The sequence below is a fragment of the Sorex araneus genome, chromosome 2 (genome assembly GCF_027595985.1).
Source record: "Sorex araneus isolate mSorAra2 chromosome 2, mSorAra2.pri, whole genome shotgun sequence".
Classification (NCBI taxonomy): Eukaryota; Metazoa; Chordata; class Mammalia; order Eulipotyphla; family Soricidae; genus Sorex; species Sorex araneus.
Window position 1 is genome coordinate 26,173,043 of NC_073303.1, and position 17,911 is coordinate 26,190,953.

Below are 17,911 nucleotides of genomic sequence, written 5' to 3' on the forward strand. Positions count from 1 at the left end.
TTCTGCATATTCCCTAGAATCTGCCAGTTGTGATTACAAAGGGTTGGGGTGGGGAGCAGTTATTACATAAAAACAAAATAAATCTTGACTTCAGGGATTCAGAAATGGAGATGGATTTAAATAACAAGAAGAGAGATGGGGGGCGGGGGCGATAGCACACAGGACAGGCACTTGCTTTGCACGTGGCTGACCCTGGTTCTACCCTGGGCACTACCTCTGGTCTCCCAAGCACTGCCAGAAATGATCTCGGAGCACAGAGCCAGGAGTAAGCCCTAGCACTGCTGGTGTGGTCCCCCCATCACCCTGGTGAGAGAACAACAGAAAAAGAAAATGATACCATGCTCTATAATATAATTTCTAATGAGCTCGAACAACTAGCGAGGGCGGGATGATCTGGAAGCATCCAGAGCAGAGTGTCAGGGATGGAAGCTATTCCAGAACAAGCCCTCTCAGCAGCGCGAGAAGGAGCTGAACACCGAAGGCCTGAGGTAGCTGCGTTATGAACAGCTTGGTAAATCACGGTCTTCTAAAACTCGAAAATGAATAAAAAAAGAAGGAACTGAGAGTCAAAAGGAAACGAGAAGGTGGAGGGCAGAAAGGTCCAACTGCTGCTTCAGATGTGAAGCAGGAGAGGTAGAAGCAGAAAGGCAGGTGAAGGGGAAGTCACAGATTTGGCTGGGAAGGAGAAAAGGCTGAGATTCCACACTAGAAGTAACAGGAAGCAAAGAGGGTCAGTTGGGGTTTCAAGCTAAAGCCAAAGATGACTTTTGGAGCATATGGAAGTCACTTTGTTCATAAGCCAGTTGGATGACAATCCCTTCCAATTTCTTGATTTCAAAATTTACTGGATTATGACTAGATTCTGTACAAATCACGAAAGAAAAACCTCAACAGTACTCTATGTGGGGTAGCAGGAAAGGCTAAATGCTTTGAAGCTTAATCCTAAGAAGGAAAATTCAGGCTTTCTCTAAAACCTTTTTCTTTTATACACAAAGATTTCTTTTTCCCCTGGAGTTGGTAGGAAACTAAAATAGGGCTGAAAAAACTGAGCTAAATGAGGAATTTAAGTAACTGCCAATTCAACACAAAAATGTTTCTGTTCACATATATTCTAGGTTCGATCCCATCATGACTTAGAAGTTGTGGCTCCAACTGAGTTCCTCATTTATCAACTCTCATACCATAGGGAAGTGATTTGAGCTCTTAAATCTTTAGTTTCTTCTCCTAAAGATTTGGAACCAATGTTGGGTTAGATTTAAAGAGATAGTTGCTTAAAAAAAAAAATCAATAAAATGTTTGATCTTGGCAACAAAGAAAAATGTTTTTGGACTTCACACCAAAAGCAAAGGCACAATAAAAGTAAGATAAGCACACTGAACAGTATCAAAAGAAACTCCTCAATAGTAAAGAAAACCAACAGAATGAAAAGGTAATGGGAGGAAACATTTACGACCCATACATTTTATAAAAGATTAGTATCTAAAATATGCACTTATTTAAAACAAATCAACAGTCAAAAGAAAAAAGTCTCCCAAACCTAACAACAAAAAAATCCCCTCCCCGAAAAAATAAGGGAAAGAAGGAAAGGAAAAGGAGAGAGAGAGCGAGAGAGAGATTCCAACTCACAGTAGCAGGGCCTGAGGGCAAGGGGGAATTGGGGAAAGGTTGGAAAGAGACACTTAAGCTCTAGAAAAAATAATGTCTGAGGCTCTAGCATGTCACAAAGCGATTGTCTTTTATAACTAGGACACACAATTAAAGGTTGATTCAATTATATACAATTTTAAAATATTTGCACATTAAAAAAAATACCAAAGACCAGAAAGCCAAACCCAGCTGTGTTACAGATAGAGGGCTAATTTCTTCAAGCATAAAAAGAGACGACAAATGAAGGGAGCAATGATAAAAGGCAAGTAAGAAAAAGGAGTTTTCCATTTACGGATTGATAGGTTTGGGGGCCACACTTGGAGGTGCTCAGATTTACTCCGGGCACTGCACTCAGGGATCACTCTTGGAAGGATCTGGGGACCAAACCCCAGACTGCTACAAGGCAAGCCTTACCCACTGCACTATCTTTCTAGTCCCAGTAGAGTATAGAAAGATACCAACGTCACACATGATAAAAGATACCCCGTTTATAACTATATCGAGATGATACTACTGATCTGTTAACCGAAACAGAGGTGAGGAAGCTGACCACCTCTCTCAGGTCAGTGTGGTACAGAGAAATCGGCTCCTCTTATATGTGGTGGGTATCAGATTAAATTTAATATGCATCAACTTTTTTTATTTTTAGTTTTGCTTTTTGGGTCACACCCAGCGATGCACAGGGGTTACTCCTGGCTTTCCACTCAGGAATTACTCCTAGCAGTGCTTGGGGGTCCATATGGGATGCCGGGGATTGAACTCGGGTCAGCCACATGCAAGGCAAATGCCCTACCCGCTGTACGATTGCTTCAGCCTGCATAAACCCTTTGACACAGCTGTTCATCTACTAGAAATGTGCCACAAAATAACTATGTGGAAGGTTATACATATTGCACTATTCTTATTTTACTGTTATTTGTGTGTGTGTGTTGTGTCAGGGATCAAACCCAGGGTCTCACCCATGAAAGGCACGTGCTTTCCGAGGTCCAGCCAGCTTCTAGCAAAGCTTTGACAAGCAGACAGAATGTCTGCTTGATCAGAATGATTTTCCAACATATGTCAAATGAGAAAAAAAATAAAACCACCACCAAGGTTAAGAGCAGTAAGATACAGCACAAGGGGGCGCGCTGAAAGGGAGGCTTACTTTGGTACCTTCGAAATCACCATTTATTCCGTCATTCATTCAGGTGTTTGAACTCTTTAGAAAGCCCCGGCCAATGACACATTCGATTCCGGGGATGGCTCCGATACCTCCCGGGGGCCGAGGAGACCGTTGGAAGGGCTCACTCGAAACGTGAGAGGCCCGGGTTCCATCCCTGGCACCACACGGTCCACCAGGCACCTCCAGGAGCAAGACCGCGACCTCCAAGCAGGTCTGAGACAGACTGAGACAAATGTTCCCTCTCAGGGCGAGGCAGGTCGAGACCCTGGGACTCGGAGAGGTCCAGCCTGGAACTCTCCTCCCCAGCCGCCACACCCCAAGCTCCCGGCGCCCTCTCCCCACAGCACAGTAGGTGCCAACCCACCCCAAAGGAAACCTCTCCAGGATCATCCACCTGCCAGGAGTCCGTGAAGCAAATGGTGTCCCTAGCAGTAAGAGCTGGGACTGCACGGCCACGGCCCAACAGACCCTGGCACCCGAAGGCCCGGGCACCCGGCTGGCTGCGACGGGGACAGGGGACAGGGCATGTGCTCGGGCCACAGCATTTCAACTGCGTCTGCAGTAGCTCCCCACTTATTTAAATCAGGCCAGGCGAGAACAGACTGGCAGACAAATTGTCATTTGTAGGTCCCTAGTGTGCTTAGCCAGTTTCCCACCTGTCCAGACAATGGAAAAGGCGGCCCCGGGTCATGGACAGGTGGGCCCTGTGGCGCCAGAGACTGGTCACTAGAGCACATGGGCAAGACGGAGCAGAAGGCCCGGAAAAGGTCGTTCAGCGTCTTGGCCTGCGGGGAACTCTGCAAGCCGCAGGCGACCTTCACCCCCGCCGGCAACTCACCTGGCGGCGGCAAAAGGGGACAGGAAGGCAGAACAGAGAAGGGCAAAAGGAGCTAACGGTGCCCTCGGTGGGGACGGGGGCTTCCGGGAAAGCGCAGAGAAGCCCCCGGAGATGGGACGTGGGAGGGTGCGGCAGCACGCAGGGGCAAAAAGAGAGCTTTGTCTTGTGGCTGCAGGTCTAAACGAAGCCCACGGGGCCGACACTTCATTGCTTTCCTAGTCGGAGTCAGAGGCTTGCCTCTCCCTGCCTGGCGAGGTAATTACTCAGCTGCCACTCGGACCACATGGCACATCTCTAAACAAATTAAACTTCTTGGGCTTATTCGTTTAAGGGAAAAATTAAAAAATCCAACCCTAGCAACACAGTTGTCCTGTGGGGACGTAATGAAGTCAGCTTGTCTGGCTGGACTGCAGGAGGCGCCCCGGACGCCGAGGGCCGAGGCAGGCCCCAGCCGGGTGCGTGAGCAGACGCCACGGGCAAGATGGGAGACGGCGCAGAGGCCTCCGTGCCTGGGGTCTCAACGCGAAACAGACCCAGACTCGGGGATGGAGGGGCCGCTCAAGGGGTTCGAGGCATATTTTGCAAACCGGAAGCCCGGGTTTGATCTTGGACCCGACATGGTCCATCAAGCACTGGGGGAATGAGCACCCCTGGCCCCTCTCCCCCCAAGCAGAGCCGACAGCAGCACAGTTGTCACCCCCACAACCCTCCCTCAAGTCTCCCCACCTCTGCCGCCCCATCCAGAACTGGGCCCACCACCCATTCACTTAACATCTACGGTTCCTGAGCCCGACTCGCTGTGCCTTGCGCCACGCTAGACGCCCCAGATGAAAAGTAGGTTTATTTACCAGTGAAAGAACACAAAACTCACACACACCATCTTCTTCCCTACAAGGGTTCTCAAACCCACACACACCATCTTCTTCCCTACAAGGGTGCTCGTGCTCACAAGAGACAAGTTCCACTGGATGTCTGAGAAGCTCCCTTTAGTACTGAGCCCCCTAAACCCGCGAGGGCCTCCAGCATCTCCCTCTCAGGGGCAGCCCTGACCAGCCTGGGCGCCATGGGCACGGCTCCCAAGAGGAAGCGTTTAAGACACATCAGGCCACGCCTTGGAGGTGCCTCTCAGGGTATCAACAGCATTTGTGTTTCAAAGGATCTGGATACCCGGACTCACCCGCCCCGTGTCCCTGAACACCTAAGGCGACCACCACCTCTCGACCCATCTCCTGTTTGCCAGCTTCCCTGCCAGCTTCCAGTCAAAACCATTTGAATTCTTTTCTCCTTAACTAATCATCTGAATGTTACTTTTTTTGGGGGGGGGGAGTGTGTACCCAGAGGTGCTCAGACCCTACTCCTGGCTCTGCACTCAGGAATCACTCCTGGTGTTCTCATGAGAACACATGGGATGCTGGAGACTCAACCTGTGCGAGCCACGTGCAAAGTAAGCGGTTTACCTGCTGTATGATCACTCTCTCTCTGGCCCTCTAACCCTGATTGTTAGATTTCCGCTTTGATCATTTGATGCTTCCCTGAGAATGTACTTTCCGAGACAGTAACGACCCAGAAGCCAACCCTTCCACTAGAACCTGACTGGTGAGTTTGAGAAATGTTCAGTGATTCAGATTTCCTGCTAGTGTAAAAGTTTAAAATACGTATACATGAAAACCATATATACATATGTATGAATGCATGCATACATATAACACATGTGACTGCATGTATGCTAAGTGACCCACACTGTTTAATGGGGGGGGGGTGGAAGGGGCGGCGGGGCGGGGGGAGAGTTGAGCAAGATGGGACTAGAAGCAAGCAGTAACAGGGGCCAAGGAGGAAGACAGGACGTGTAAAAACCACAAGGGCCTGAAGGGCTGCAGCACATGCCCTGCATGTCGGAGGCGCAGGTTGGGTCCCCTGGGCACTCCAGGCCCCCAACGTCACGCTGAGGATAACCCTGCTCACCACCACGGATGTGGCCCCCAAATAGAAGTCAACGGTCGAACTCTACAGGGAAGAAAACAGGAGAAGAGAAGAACAGAAACTTGCTTAGATAAGAAATACAAAGACATGTAGAAAAATGCTCTATATCACTAATCATCAGGGAAATGTCAATCAAAATAACAGTGAGATACCATCTCATGCCAGTGAGACTGGCACTCATCAAAAAGAACAACCCTCACCCACTGCTGGCAGGAATATTGATTGGTCTCATCTTTTTTGGAGGACAATATTGACGTCCAAAAAACCTAGGCATTGAGCTTCCATATGAGCCAGCAATCCCACTGCTGGGAGTACACTCCAAGGGTCCCAAAACAAATCAGAAAAACCATCTGCACTCCTATGTTCATTGCAGCACTTTTCACAATCGTTAACTTATGAAAATAACCCAAATGCCCAAGAACAGACAACTGGATAAAGAAGCTATGGTACATATACACAATGGAATACTACTCAGTCATAAGTGAAGATTAAGTCACGCAATTTGCTGCTTCCTGGAGGGATCTTTTATGTTCAGTGAAATAAGGCGGGGAGAGAAACAGACTCAGAAAGACTCTCTTATATGTAGGATGCACTGTAGCACTGTCGTCCCATTGTTCATCCATTTGCTCCAGCGGGTAACAGTAACAGTCACCATTGTGAAACTTGTTACTGTTTTTGGCATATCGAATATGCCACGGGTAGCTTGCCAGGCTCTACTGTGCGGGCAGGATACTCTTGGTAGCTTACCGGGCTCGCTGAGAGGGATGGAGGAATCAAACCCGGGTCGGCTGTGTGCAAGGCAAATGCCCTACCCGCTGTGCTATCGTTCCAGTTCATATGTAGTCATATGTAGATACAAAAAATTAATAAAAAACCTTTATGAGGGAATATCAAATGCTCAAAAGCAGTAGTAAAGACGAGTAGAACTGATCTTCAGTAGGAAGTTTGCCACTGGGACAGGGTGGATCTATGAGGGAAGGGAACACCAGGAAAATGGTGGAGGGAACAGAAACAGGCCAGGCCGGGAGGGAAATTGGGGATCTTGGTGGAGGGTAGTAGACACTGGGGAGGGGATTATTGTTGGAACACAATAATTATCATTGTGAGGGGATTATCATTGTACACCTGAAACTCAATCATAAATACCTTTGTAACCTTGTGATTTATGGTGATTCAATTAACAAACAAACAAAAGTCAAGCACTAAGGTCTATCTGCAAGGCCTTGTAAATGCAGAATGAAAATTTCCACTCCTCTCGCAAGAGAAACTCATTTCAAGCAGAGAGCAGCCCGGCAGCCCGGCGTGGGCCCACCTCAGCCCCGCACTGCTCTCTGCGGCACCTCAGAGGGGCCTTCCCCGCCTCCCAGCATCTCTGCTTTCTTTTTCTCCTCAGCACTCCTACAGCCAACTAGCAGACCACCCGTTGTACTGGGTGTCTATTTCTCTTTCCCTTAGGGCTTTCTAGGCAGTTGCAGGAGGAAGGGATTTCCAGTTCCATTCACTGCTCCTCCTCTGCAGTGCTCAGGACAGTGGCCATGAAGGCATTCAACAAGCTCGCTGAATGATTAAAGTAAAAATATGCTTCCAGGGGCTGGAGCAACAGCACAGTGGGTAAGGTGTTTGCCTTGCATGCAGCCGACCCAGATTCGATTCCCAGCATCCCATAGGGTCCCCTGAGCACCGCCAGGAGTAACCCCTGTGCATCGCCAGGTGTGACCCAAAAAGAAAAAAAGCTTCCATTTTCACATTACTGCCAATTATGTGAAAGTATCTTCACTTGTTTCCCAAATATAATTGTTAAGATACAAGGTAAATTACTGTTTCCTAAATCATTGACAATCACGCAACATGAAAAAAATTTTTTTGGGGGGGCACTGAAGAGGAGGTGGACTTAAGCCCCACCAATGGTGCTCAGGAACTATTCTCAGCTCTGTGCTCAGAGAGAACCCTGACACGGGGCTGGAGATAGGTCAGCGGGGAGGGCGCTTGCCTTGCATCGGCCAACCAGGGTTTGATTCCCAACACCCCATATGGTCTCTCAAATCCCATCAGGAGTGATTCCTGTGTGCAGACCAGCATCAAGTCCTGAGCACTGCCAGGCATGGCCCCAGAATGAAACAAAAAAAAAAAGTGACCCTGGGCAGTACTCAGGAAACCATCACTGTCACTGTCATTCCGTTGCTCACTGATTGGTTCGAGCGGGCACCAGTAACATCTCTCATTGAGAGACTTATTGTTACTGTTTTTGGCATATCCAATACGCCACGGGTAGCTTGCCAGGCTCTGCCGTGCAGGCGCGATACTCCTGGTAGCTTGCCGGGCTCTCTGAGAGGGGCAGAGGAATCGAACACCGGTCGGCTGCGTGAAAGGCGAACGCCCTACCGCTGTGCTATCACTCCAGCCCCAGGAAAACATATGGGATTTGAACTGAAGGTCAGTGGGTGCAAGACCTTAACACCCTGCACTATCTCTCCAGTCTCTCAGCCTGCATCTTACTGATGCCAGGATCAGAGAAAGAAAAATAAAAAGGAAGAGAAACAAAATCAAAACAAAGCATATAAAGAACGTCCAGGGGCTGGGGAGAGATAGCACAAACCCTTCCATGCACAAGACCCTGAGTTGGCTCCCCAGCAGGGCAAGTCCCTTCCAGCATCACTGGATGAGGGTGGCCCCAGAGGACCACAGGACCGAGGCAGGATGGCATCACCAGGCAGACGCCTCTGACCGGGGAGCCGCATTGCCTGGGAGAGGCTCCGGGTTCCCAAGAGCAGCTGGTGAAGAGGCTCTTTCCCTCTTAAAAATAAGAAAAAGTCCCAGAAAATCTTATTATTCTCCACATTGGTATGCACTGGAACAAATACCACAGTCTTCTCTTCTAATCACCTACATTCATTGCGATGAGCTTCTGGTTTGGTGTTGAAAAAAAAAAGGTAGTGTTATTAAAAAAAAAGAGAGAGAAAGGGAAATTCTCATCATGCTAGCAATTTCACAAATACCGCAAAATTCCTACATGGTGCCTGATGGAGCTAAACAGAACCAGATTATTTATGAGAGGACGGAGGGCAGATGCCGGAGTTTGAGGGGGTGGGGTATGCAGTGGAGAGGAACTCGCACCACCAGTGGTAAAATGCTCTGCAGAATAGAAACAGGGGTAAACAGTGACTGTCCTTGACCTCATCAGTGAAGAGACAGCAAAGGGAAGGAAGACGGGAAAGGAAGAGGAAGAAGGTAAAATGCCCATCCTTGAAAAACACCGGGAGGAAACGGCAGGATGAGAAAGACAGAGGTGGCCGTCCGGGACGCTGCGGCCCAAAGCAGGGAAGGGAGGGAGAGGCTCCAGCCAGGCTCCGGCCCCGGCGGAGGCAGGGACGGCAGCAGGAGTGCATCTGCCCGCCGGCACCCCCACGCCCCAGCGTGCCAGCCTGTTCCGAGGAGGCAGGCGGGCATCACGAGATCCCCAGGGAGGCCGGGCTGAGGGCACCACCCTCAGTACCGTGAACACGGCAGAGCCACGGCGACGACCCCGGCTGCTCCACAGCACAGGGCGGGGCTCTGCCACCCAGCAAGTCACGGAAATGACCACATTCTTAACGCAAGTCAACAAAAAGCACTGAAGCATTTCGCAATCAGACACAGAGGTCAAATGCCTCCAAAATAAGTACGTTAACTTTTAAGAGATGGGGGGGTGGGGGAGGGCAGGGAGTGATCCGTCACTGCCCAGACTACCTAGGACCACGGGAAATGTAGCGGCTGTCGGACACAAGTTGTCTCTCACGTGTATCTGCACAGAAGTCACTTAAACAGACACTCCAGGCTCCAATTTGTCCCCAGAAGTAGGAGTGCCACATTCTTGTCTCGGTATTTGCTCAGCTAGGAGAAATGCCACGGGGCGCTGATTTACATCCTGGCCAACAGTACACACTAGAGTATGTGAGGAGCCACACTTGGCTGTCAGTAGAAACTCCGGCCCAGAGCCCCTCACTGTACATCTCAGCCATGCCTCCAGCAGGCCCAACCCTCCAGGGTTAAAAGCAGCCCCAGCCTCAGGGTAGTGAGCCAATCAGCTGTCCCCACGATGACATCATGCCTCCCTGGGCCCGCCTACTGGGAAGGGCGAGGTGCCCAGGACCTGCCCTGGAAGGGTGCCTCCTAGCTGCCACTTCAGATGTCCTGGGGCGCCAGCGTCCCCTCCGCTACCATTTCAGACCAAACCAGGGCATTCCCTGACCAGAAACGGTCTGGGGCTTGTCTGAAATGCACACAAAGCATGGCCCTCCTCTTCACTCATTTTCCACTTGTTTAATATTTATGAAAGCTGATTACAAAACACACATTTATCACTTAAGCCCGGTGCCAAGTTTTAAATGACTCAAATGTTTATGCTAAGTAGATAACAGCCTTCTGTGGTTTGCTCTTTCGTGAGCGGGCTTCAGTTCCATTCAAAGGCAGGTTATGTGAGAGGCCTGTCTGACGCCACAGACTTTTTATACAGTCAAACCACAATCTGACCAGAAAGTGATTTTTGTGCTTCTTACAAGGTATTTATTTCAGTCATTAGTTGCTGCTGCTCACTGTGTGTGTGTGTGTGTGTGTGTGTGTGTGTTCAGGAGCATACAACTGAACGGCTAAAACGCTGTCCACATTGCCAGCTTGGAGCACAGGAGAACAGGTGTCTTCTCTGTAGCTGGAACGGCTTCAAGTTAAACGATGAATCGTCCCTGCTTCCCAGTACCCAGATATTTTTGCCTTCTGGTTCAGCGGCAAATGAAGATTAATTTACCACTTCCTTGCAATGGCCATGTTGACCGCTCGGGCACACAGCCTCTCCGCTTGCTTTGTGTTGACAGAAATAGCGCTGATAATGCCTGCAGTGACAAGGGAGCGAGGCACAGCCGGCGCCCCTGCCAAAACGATCACGGCTGAATACCAGAAGGTATTAAGAAATGGTGGCCTCCTGGGACAGGTGGGTGCAAAGGTAGGGAATGGACCAGAGGGCACCCAGGAAATGCTCTGCGCCATTATCTGATAACCGGAGAAGAGCTTACGTAAGAACAAACCACTCTTATGTAGAGCCATAGAGCAAAACACTAAGCATTCGAGAATGAAGATCTGAACTCAGGACTAACATAGTCATGGTGAAATATTTCTAATGCACAGCAGTTAGGCAAGAAATGCTCGTTGTAAAGGGCTGGAGTGACAGAACACCAGGGAGAGTGTGTGCCTTGCACCTGCCGACCCACGTTTGATCCTGGGAACCACATATGGTAGCCCAAGCCTGTCAGGAATGATCCTTGCGTGCAGAGCCAAGAGTCAGGCCTGAGCACATGAGCACAGACAGGTGTGACATAACACTCCCCAGCCCCCACCCCACCCCAAATGAAAAACAAAATTCCATTGTAAACCAGCAAATACACGAAGACCGAATTTGGATACCATCAAATGTTAACAGAAGCTAACTGTGTAGAGAGCTGGAGAGAATTTTCTAACTCCTGTTTATGTTGAAAACTGCGTTTTTGTGCGACTTCTTAACTTTCAGGGTATACCAGGGATCCTTAAGAGAACAACAGAGGAAAGCTTCTGCTGCTTGGATCCGGCTCTCTCCTCAGGCTGATCTATTTTAAAAGCAAGCCCTAGGGGCCGGGGCATGTGGCTAAGTGGTAGAGCACATGCTCTGCATATATGATCAAACCCTGGGTTTGATCCCCGGCATCCCCTCTCTTCCTGGGAAAACAAAGTCTATTGCTTCTTTGTCACCAAGACTGGAGAGAGAGGGAGTGGCAGGGACAGAAGTGAAGCCGCAGGGTTCAGCAGTGGCCTTGCCTGGGGAGTCAATGAGGGTCTGCACTGCCCTCCAGACCCACGCATGCTTCCCACCTTCGCAACATTATCTAGCCGAACCACCCACCAGACACAGGCCCTTTGATGTAGAACATAATACAAGAAAAGCAAACTGCGGCGAGGGCTCGGACCCCCGCCCTCTCCTTCCCTCCCGGGGAGTCAGGCTCAGAGAACCAAGTTCCTCAGAGACCCAAGTGGGGCCCCATGTTCCCAGGCCGCTGAGAGGCGCTTCTGTCTCCAGGGTGGAGTAAAGGGGAGGTTGAGGTGAAGACCCTTCAGCCGACCCCTGGGGGAAGACTTCTGAATTTCCCCTGGAGCAGGAGATAACCAAGCAAAAACCCATGCAAGGCCAGACAAATGCAGGCCAAGGGGCTAGAATGTCACTGAGTTCCCATCTCTCCAGACCAGACCCCCCCAAGAGCAGCACCTCTCTTTTTTGGTGTTTGGTGTCTGGGCCACATCTGGCAATGCTCACAGGTTACTCCTGGCAGTGCTCAGAGGATCATATGTGATGCCGAGGATCAAACCTGGGTCGGCCGCGTGCAAGGCAAATGCCCTGCCCGCGGCACTGCGGTTCTTAAGGCCTGTAATACTTTAGACCCCCCCCCACCCTCCAAAGTCCCAAGGGACAATAATAGTATCAACAGTCACCACGTACTCAAGTGCCTAATTGGTACAACACAGAAACAGACAGGACTGCCTGTTTCACCAGTAAGGCTAGAGGGAGGCCTCTGCACCCAGCCCCACACTGGGGGGGGGCGGTCTAGGTGGGGCCTAGGATGGGGCTAGGGCTCAGAGCTGCCTCAGCCAGGTGACCTCACCACACAGCTCTGCGGGGACTCAGGTCCAGCCTCCTGGGCCCAGGGCCGCCTCCTCCATCCAGGCACCCTGCGGAGGGGCGGAGCTGCCCCAACTCCCAGGTCAGAGCAGCCTTCCCTCCTGCGGATAGATTTAGTGAGGACAGAGGAAAAACCAGCAGGACGAAGTGAAGCAGGCAGAGGTCAGGGTGGGGTGGGCAGCAGGACCAATGCCCTGCTCTAGGCAAGTCTGCTGATGCCCTGGCTTTAGAGCCAGCCACTGGGGGAGGACTTCTGAATTTCCCCTGGAGCTGGCGCTAACCAAGCAAAACCCATGGGCAGTACTAATGCAAGGCCAGACAAATGCTTCACTGTGCAAACACAGCCACGGCTTCTGGATTCTTCCCAGGAAGACTGCAACTGAGAGCCAGCAGAACAGCTCCTAGGCTGAGTGCAAAATGCCCAGATTCCATCCCCGGCACCACCCCAGCCCCTGCACACCCGCCCCCCCCACTAAGCACTGCTGGGAATGGCCCTGGAGCACGGGTATGTGTGGCCCCCAAACAACAACAAAACCAGGCGCTGAAGAGATAGCCTTGCTCACAGCCAACCTGGGTTCGATTCCCGGCACAGAATGTGGCTTATTGAGCACGGCCAGGAGAGAGCCCTGAATGTAGCCAGGTTGAGGCCCCCAAACCAAAACAAACAGGAAACAGCAAGAAAGGCAACAACCAGAACTCCACAGGGCCTGGGCCATGCTCTCGCTGCGGCCTGTCTTTAGCTTTGACTGCTGTGGCCAGGAAGCCTGCTTCTAAAACTAGGCACCGGGGGCGAACCGTTCTCATCAGCCTCCTCTCGCTTGTGTGCTTGTACCCACGGGACAGTGGCATTAGCCTAGCCCGCCAATTCAGTTCTGCCGGGCTCGGGAGGCGGACGCACATGCTTTGCACACAGGAGCCCCACATTCAATCTTTGACACTGCGTGTTCCCCAGAGCACTTCCAGGAGCACCTCTGAGCACTGATCTAGTAGTCCCTGAGCACTGCCAGATGTTGTCCCAAAACAAAAGTCAGAAACCAAACTCGGCGGGGCCGTGCCGTGGTGAGTCCACGGTCCTTCTCCAGGAGGAAGCAGCGGGACCCACAAGCCTGCCGGCAATGCGTTAAGGGGGCACGCACATCCCGTGCGAACCCGCCAGCGCTCCTGACCCGCTGGGCCGGGGGCTGCGCGGGAGACGGAGCCCGGGGGAAGAGCAAACTCACTCCATTGCTAACGCCACTCCTGAGCCCACTCGGAGACTTCTGACAGCAAACAAAACCCTCACTTCCCAGTGTCATGTTCCAGGCCCTCTCACTGACTGATCCAAATCTCACTTCCTTCCTTCCCTTAGTCCTTAGTCTCACAAACTATTAAAAAGCGAATGACTGCAGCCTTCCCAGCTGGCACGTCTGCTCAGACGATGCCCTCCACCTGGGCGCCTCTCTCTGGCTTCACCCTGGTTTGTGCCAATCACCTGGTCCTTGAACTCTGTGTCAAATTTCACTCCTCTCCATCCTGTCCCTGCCCACCCTCCCGAGTGGCGGCGCCCGCCCACCCGACTCCAGCTGAAGTTCTTCTCTGCCGACCGCCCGGGCCACTTCACGGCACACCGCACTGAGCTCACACAGAACCTGCCGCATGCCAGGATTGTGTCAGAAGGGAGGGGCCAGCTGCGTTCCTCCAGACACACCTGCGTGTGTGTAATCTGGTGGGCTGGCACCTGCTCGCACACCGAGTACCCGTCAGAGGCCTGGCATCTTGCAGAGGCTCACAAAATCTCGGTTTGCACCCAGTGAAACCTCCCGTGGAGGATTCCTCTGTGCAGACTCAACAGTTCCCCAGGCTGCGTGGTAGCCAGAGGTGAGACGACTCACAGCAGCGCCCCGCCACGTTCCCGCGCTGGAGACGGGATTAGCCCTGGCTGACACAGTAAGTTCACAGCTGCAGCCTGGAGAGAGCTGGGCTGGATGCAGAGTCCACACACTGCCCAGCGGACCTGTCGGCTGCACTGCCCCTCTCCTCTCGGAAAGGTCCCGGGACCCAGACCCGGGCCACTTCAAAGGCAGCTCTCTTCCCAGCAAGAAGCGTGTACGGGAGCCCACGAGCATTCCCCGAACGCTTTCCGATCTCCCAGGCACACATTCCTCGGCGGAGCGAGACAAGCTGCAGGTCACCGGCAAATATTCGGGGAAATATTCCCAACTATTCTCGAGCCGCGGCTCTGGTTATGAAAGGAACCTGGGCCCCCCCCGCCCCGCATGTTTTTCCCCTGGGCTAATTTCGGTTTCTGAGCCCTCTGCTGTGCCAGCCGGGGAATGTGGCTTCAGCGGGGAGAGGCCCGTGTCTCGGGGAGGACCAAGGTCAGGAGGCTCCCCGTGGAGCCCCCTTCTGCAGCCCTGCCCAGTGCCACGCCCCACCCCTGCCCACTGGGACTCCCGGCCCTTTCCTTCCCCTCCTGGCCGGGGGAGTCCCACCAGCTCTTGGGAGTGTCTCGGGAGGGCTCCCTCGCTGGGCTGAGGGGCTCTGAGTATTTCCCGACACTGGTCCTTTCTAGGAACAGCGGCTCCCTGGGTCCTGCCTGCCGGGCCCCCTTCCTCCCGCTCCACCAGACCCGTCCGCTCCACATTCCTGGAACTCAGGAACCTTCTAGACCCCGGGTGCGGGGCGCCCCGCCGGCCACACCCCGCTCCCAGGAGTCACGGTGGGCTGCGGCCAGCCCCGGGCTCCGTGACGTCAGGAGGCCTTACCTCATCCCACTCGGAGGCGAAGGAGGGCGACTTCTCCAGCCGCTTCTTCCCGACGCTGCAGTTGGACAGGGACTCGCTCCGGCTGCCCATGGCGGCGTCCTCCGTGGGGGAGCAGGTCAGGAGATCTGAGTCTGACTTGGACAGGCTGCGGCTGAGCTTGAGTTCGGCTCTGGGTCGGCCAGTGGGAGGGGCCCGGCTCCTGGCCCCGCTCCGCTCTCCGTCTTCCTCGGCACCGGCAGGGTGTGCAGATGAGCTCTGAGTCAAAGTTTCGGGGTGCGATTGGCTGCCGCTGGTGGGCAGGCCCGCGGGGTAGCCCCCTCGCCGACTCGGGTCCAGCGCGCGGGGCGGCGAGGCTCCGGGGGCGGGCGGCGCCGTCCCCTCCAGCTGCATGCTGGCGTCGGGGCAGGTGCCCGGCGCTGCGGCGTCCTCGGGGGCCGGGAGCAGCTGGAAAGGGCCCTGCCCCACTTCACACACCGGGGAGGAGCCGTGGAGGAGGCCCGAGAACTGCTCTGGGACCTGCCCGTCCGGCCCCTCCGCTGAGTCCTGGCTCCGGCTGCTACTGCTCCGCCTGTGGTCTTGGAGTGGACGGAGACACAGAGAAATTAAAAAGAAGAGAGAGAGAGAGAGAGAGAGAGAGAGAGAGAGAGACAGAGAGAGAGAAAAAAATTAAACGTGGTTAAAAAAAAAAAATCAAAGTTCCGGGGCAGCAAGTTGGACGGCCGCGCAGAGGAGTTTAAGATGCCAGGGCACGGGAGCGGCTGCGGGCAGGGGAGAGGGCAGAGGGGGAGAGCCAGAGGAAGGAAGAAAACAGCTTCGTATTGTTCTTGATGTTCAATTGGTGCCCAAAGTGAGAGCATTTATGAAATTCCAAACACTGGTCTGATTAATGCTCTCTGGCAGCCGTCCCTTCGCCGGTTGTGAGATTTCTGTTAACATTAAGGGCCAGACCTGGCTATATAAGGCGAGAAGAAGAGCGCTAACCCTACCCTAAGAAAGCATGCAAAAGGAGAGAGTGAGTGGACGCTGGGAGAGAGCGAGCGAGGAGCGAGAGAGAGAGAGAGCAAGAGAGAGAGAGAGAGAGAGAGAGAGAGAGAGTGAGCGAGCGCCCGAGTGAGCCAGCACGCCCCGCCAGCAGGCTCCAGCGAGTGAGCGAGGCTCCCTCCTGGAACATCTGATACATTTCCAGAAAGGCCAAAGTGTTATTTAGAGCCACCCGCCCTCCCTTCCTCTGGAGAGCGGCAACGGAGGGGGGGAAAAAATGGAGGTCGTGATCCCCAACCTGCAACTTTGGGAATTCCTTAACTGAAAGTGCAAACCAAACAGCAGAGAAAGAAAGCTTCCTTCCTCAGAAGGGAGCTATTCAGCTCCACGCCTCGTCCTTCCTTCCTGCCGAGCACAGCCTTCTCTTTTGTTGTTGTTGCTTTATTTGTATTTTTTAGTGGTTCTTAAAAAACAAAAAAAGTTCTGGGGAATGTGCACATCTTCCTCCTTCCGAAGCCTCCCAGCTGCTCCTATTTGTTTACCCTTCTTGGATCCACTGAAAACAAAACGGTCCAATTTGTCGGAGCCAAGAGGCATTTGCAGTTCGCTCCAGCTCTCCCTGAACATCCCAGAAATCTGACACGACTCGCTCACCATGCCAATTACTACTGTCTACTCGCCCGATATGTCAAGTCCCTCGGCCCTGAAATAGCACGCGCGACTGACCAAATCAGAATCCAGCCTGAGGGTCCCCTGGGCCACCCCGGGGCCACGCCTTACAGGAGTCCAGCCCCACTGAGGAGTTGAACCACATCTTCAGGGGGAGGAAATGACACCCGGGCCTAGCACTGGCTCACATTCCATTTCATTTTCTCTGGCAGGGGAGTTTACGGGACACACACCCAGAGAGTCCCAGAGACCGGCCCAAGAGCTGTTGGTGAGAGCAGAGGGCCGCAGAGACGAACAGACGGAGTTCAACTCTCACAGATGAGAAACCCAAGGTCCTGGTCAGTTTGCAGCTTGTCTAAGGCAGGCTGGAGGTGGTTTTGTTTTTTTGTTATTGTTCTTTGGGGCCACAGCTGGCAGTGCTCAGGGCTGACTCCTTGTTTCAGTGCTCAGGGTTCACTCTGGGTGGGGCTCAGGATGGGATGGGAACCTGAACCTGAACATACCCTTCTCCCGGAACATCCCAGGAATCTGGCAGGACTGCGCACAAAGCCGGTTGCTACCGTCTATGCGCCCAATATAACAAATTCCTCTGCCCGGAAATAGCACACGCGACTCACCAAATCAGAATCCAGCCTGAGGATCGCCCTGGGACACCCCAGGGCCCCGTCCTGCAGGAATCCAGCCCCACTAAGGAGTTGAACCGCATCAGCGGGATGCTGGGGAATCGAACCCGGGTTGGCCGTGTGCAAGGCCACTGCCCTGCCAGTGGACTATGGCTCCAGACCCTGGAGAAGGTTCTAACCTAAGTGGCTCCTCTGCTCCTAGTTGCGTGGCCTCAGTCTGAGTATCTAAAACAAGCGGCCGGACTAGAGGACTTTTTAAGGGAAAAATCTCTTTATTTCATGAAAGGAATGGACTCCAAGTCTGCTCCATACTGTGATGTCAAATTCTGCCCCCTGAGCACTGCAGGAAGCCCTGCCTGATGCCTCTCCGGCTTCGCTCAGTAACACCCTCCCCGGCACACTGGCTTGCCGGCCTTGCGGGCCGGGCCCTTCCTGAAGCACCAGTTGAGATGGGAACAGGGTGGTCAGAGAGGAGGGACACAACAGGGCTGCGGGAATGACTCCACGGCAAGAGCACTTTGCCTTAGAGATAAGTGACTGCTGGTGCCACCCATGGGCTCAGTGAGATTCTGGCGGCTCTGTTCTTCGGAA

At 53.0% G+C, this 17,911-nt stretch overlaps 1 protein-coding gene across 6 annotated transcripts in view; it reads right to left on the reverse strand.

The window, feature by feature from the left end:
• The window catches only part of ANKS1A (ankyrin repeat and sterile alpha motif domain containing 1A), a 190,078-nt gene that overhangs the window by 41,786 nt on the left and 130,381 nt on the right, over positions 1-17,911 (reverse strand). For all 6 annotated transcript variants that reach the window (XR_008628449.1, XR_008628448.1, XM_055125256.1 and 3 more), the window contains exon 11: positions 15,048-15,622. Coding sequence is in view for 4 of the 6 variants with exons in the window: in XM_055125256.1 (XP_054981231.1) it covers positions 15,048-15,622 (575 nt within the window). In the remaining 2 variants the exon portion in view is untranslated. The remainder of the gene's footprint in view (positions 1-15,047; positions 15,623-17,911) is intronic.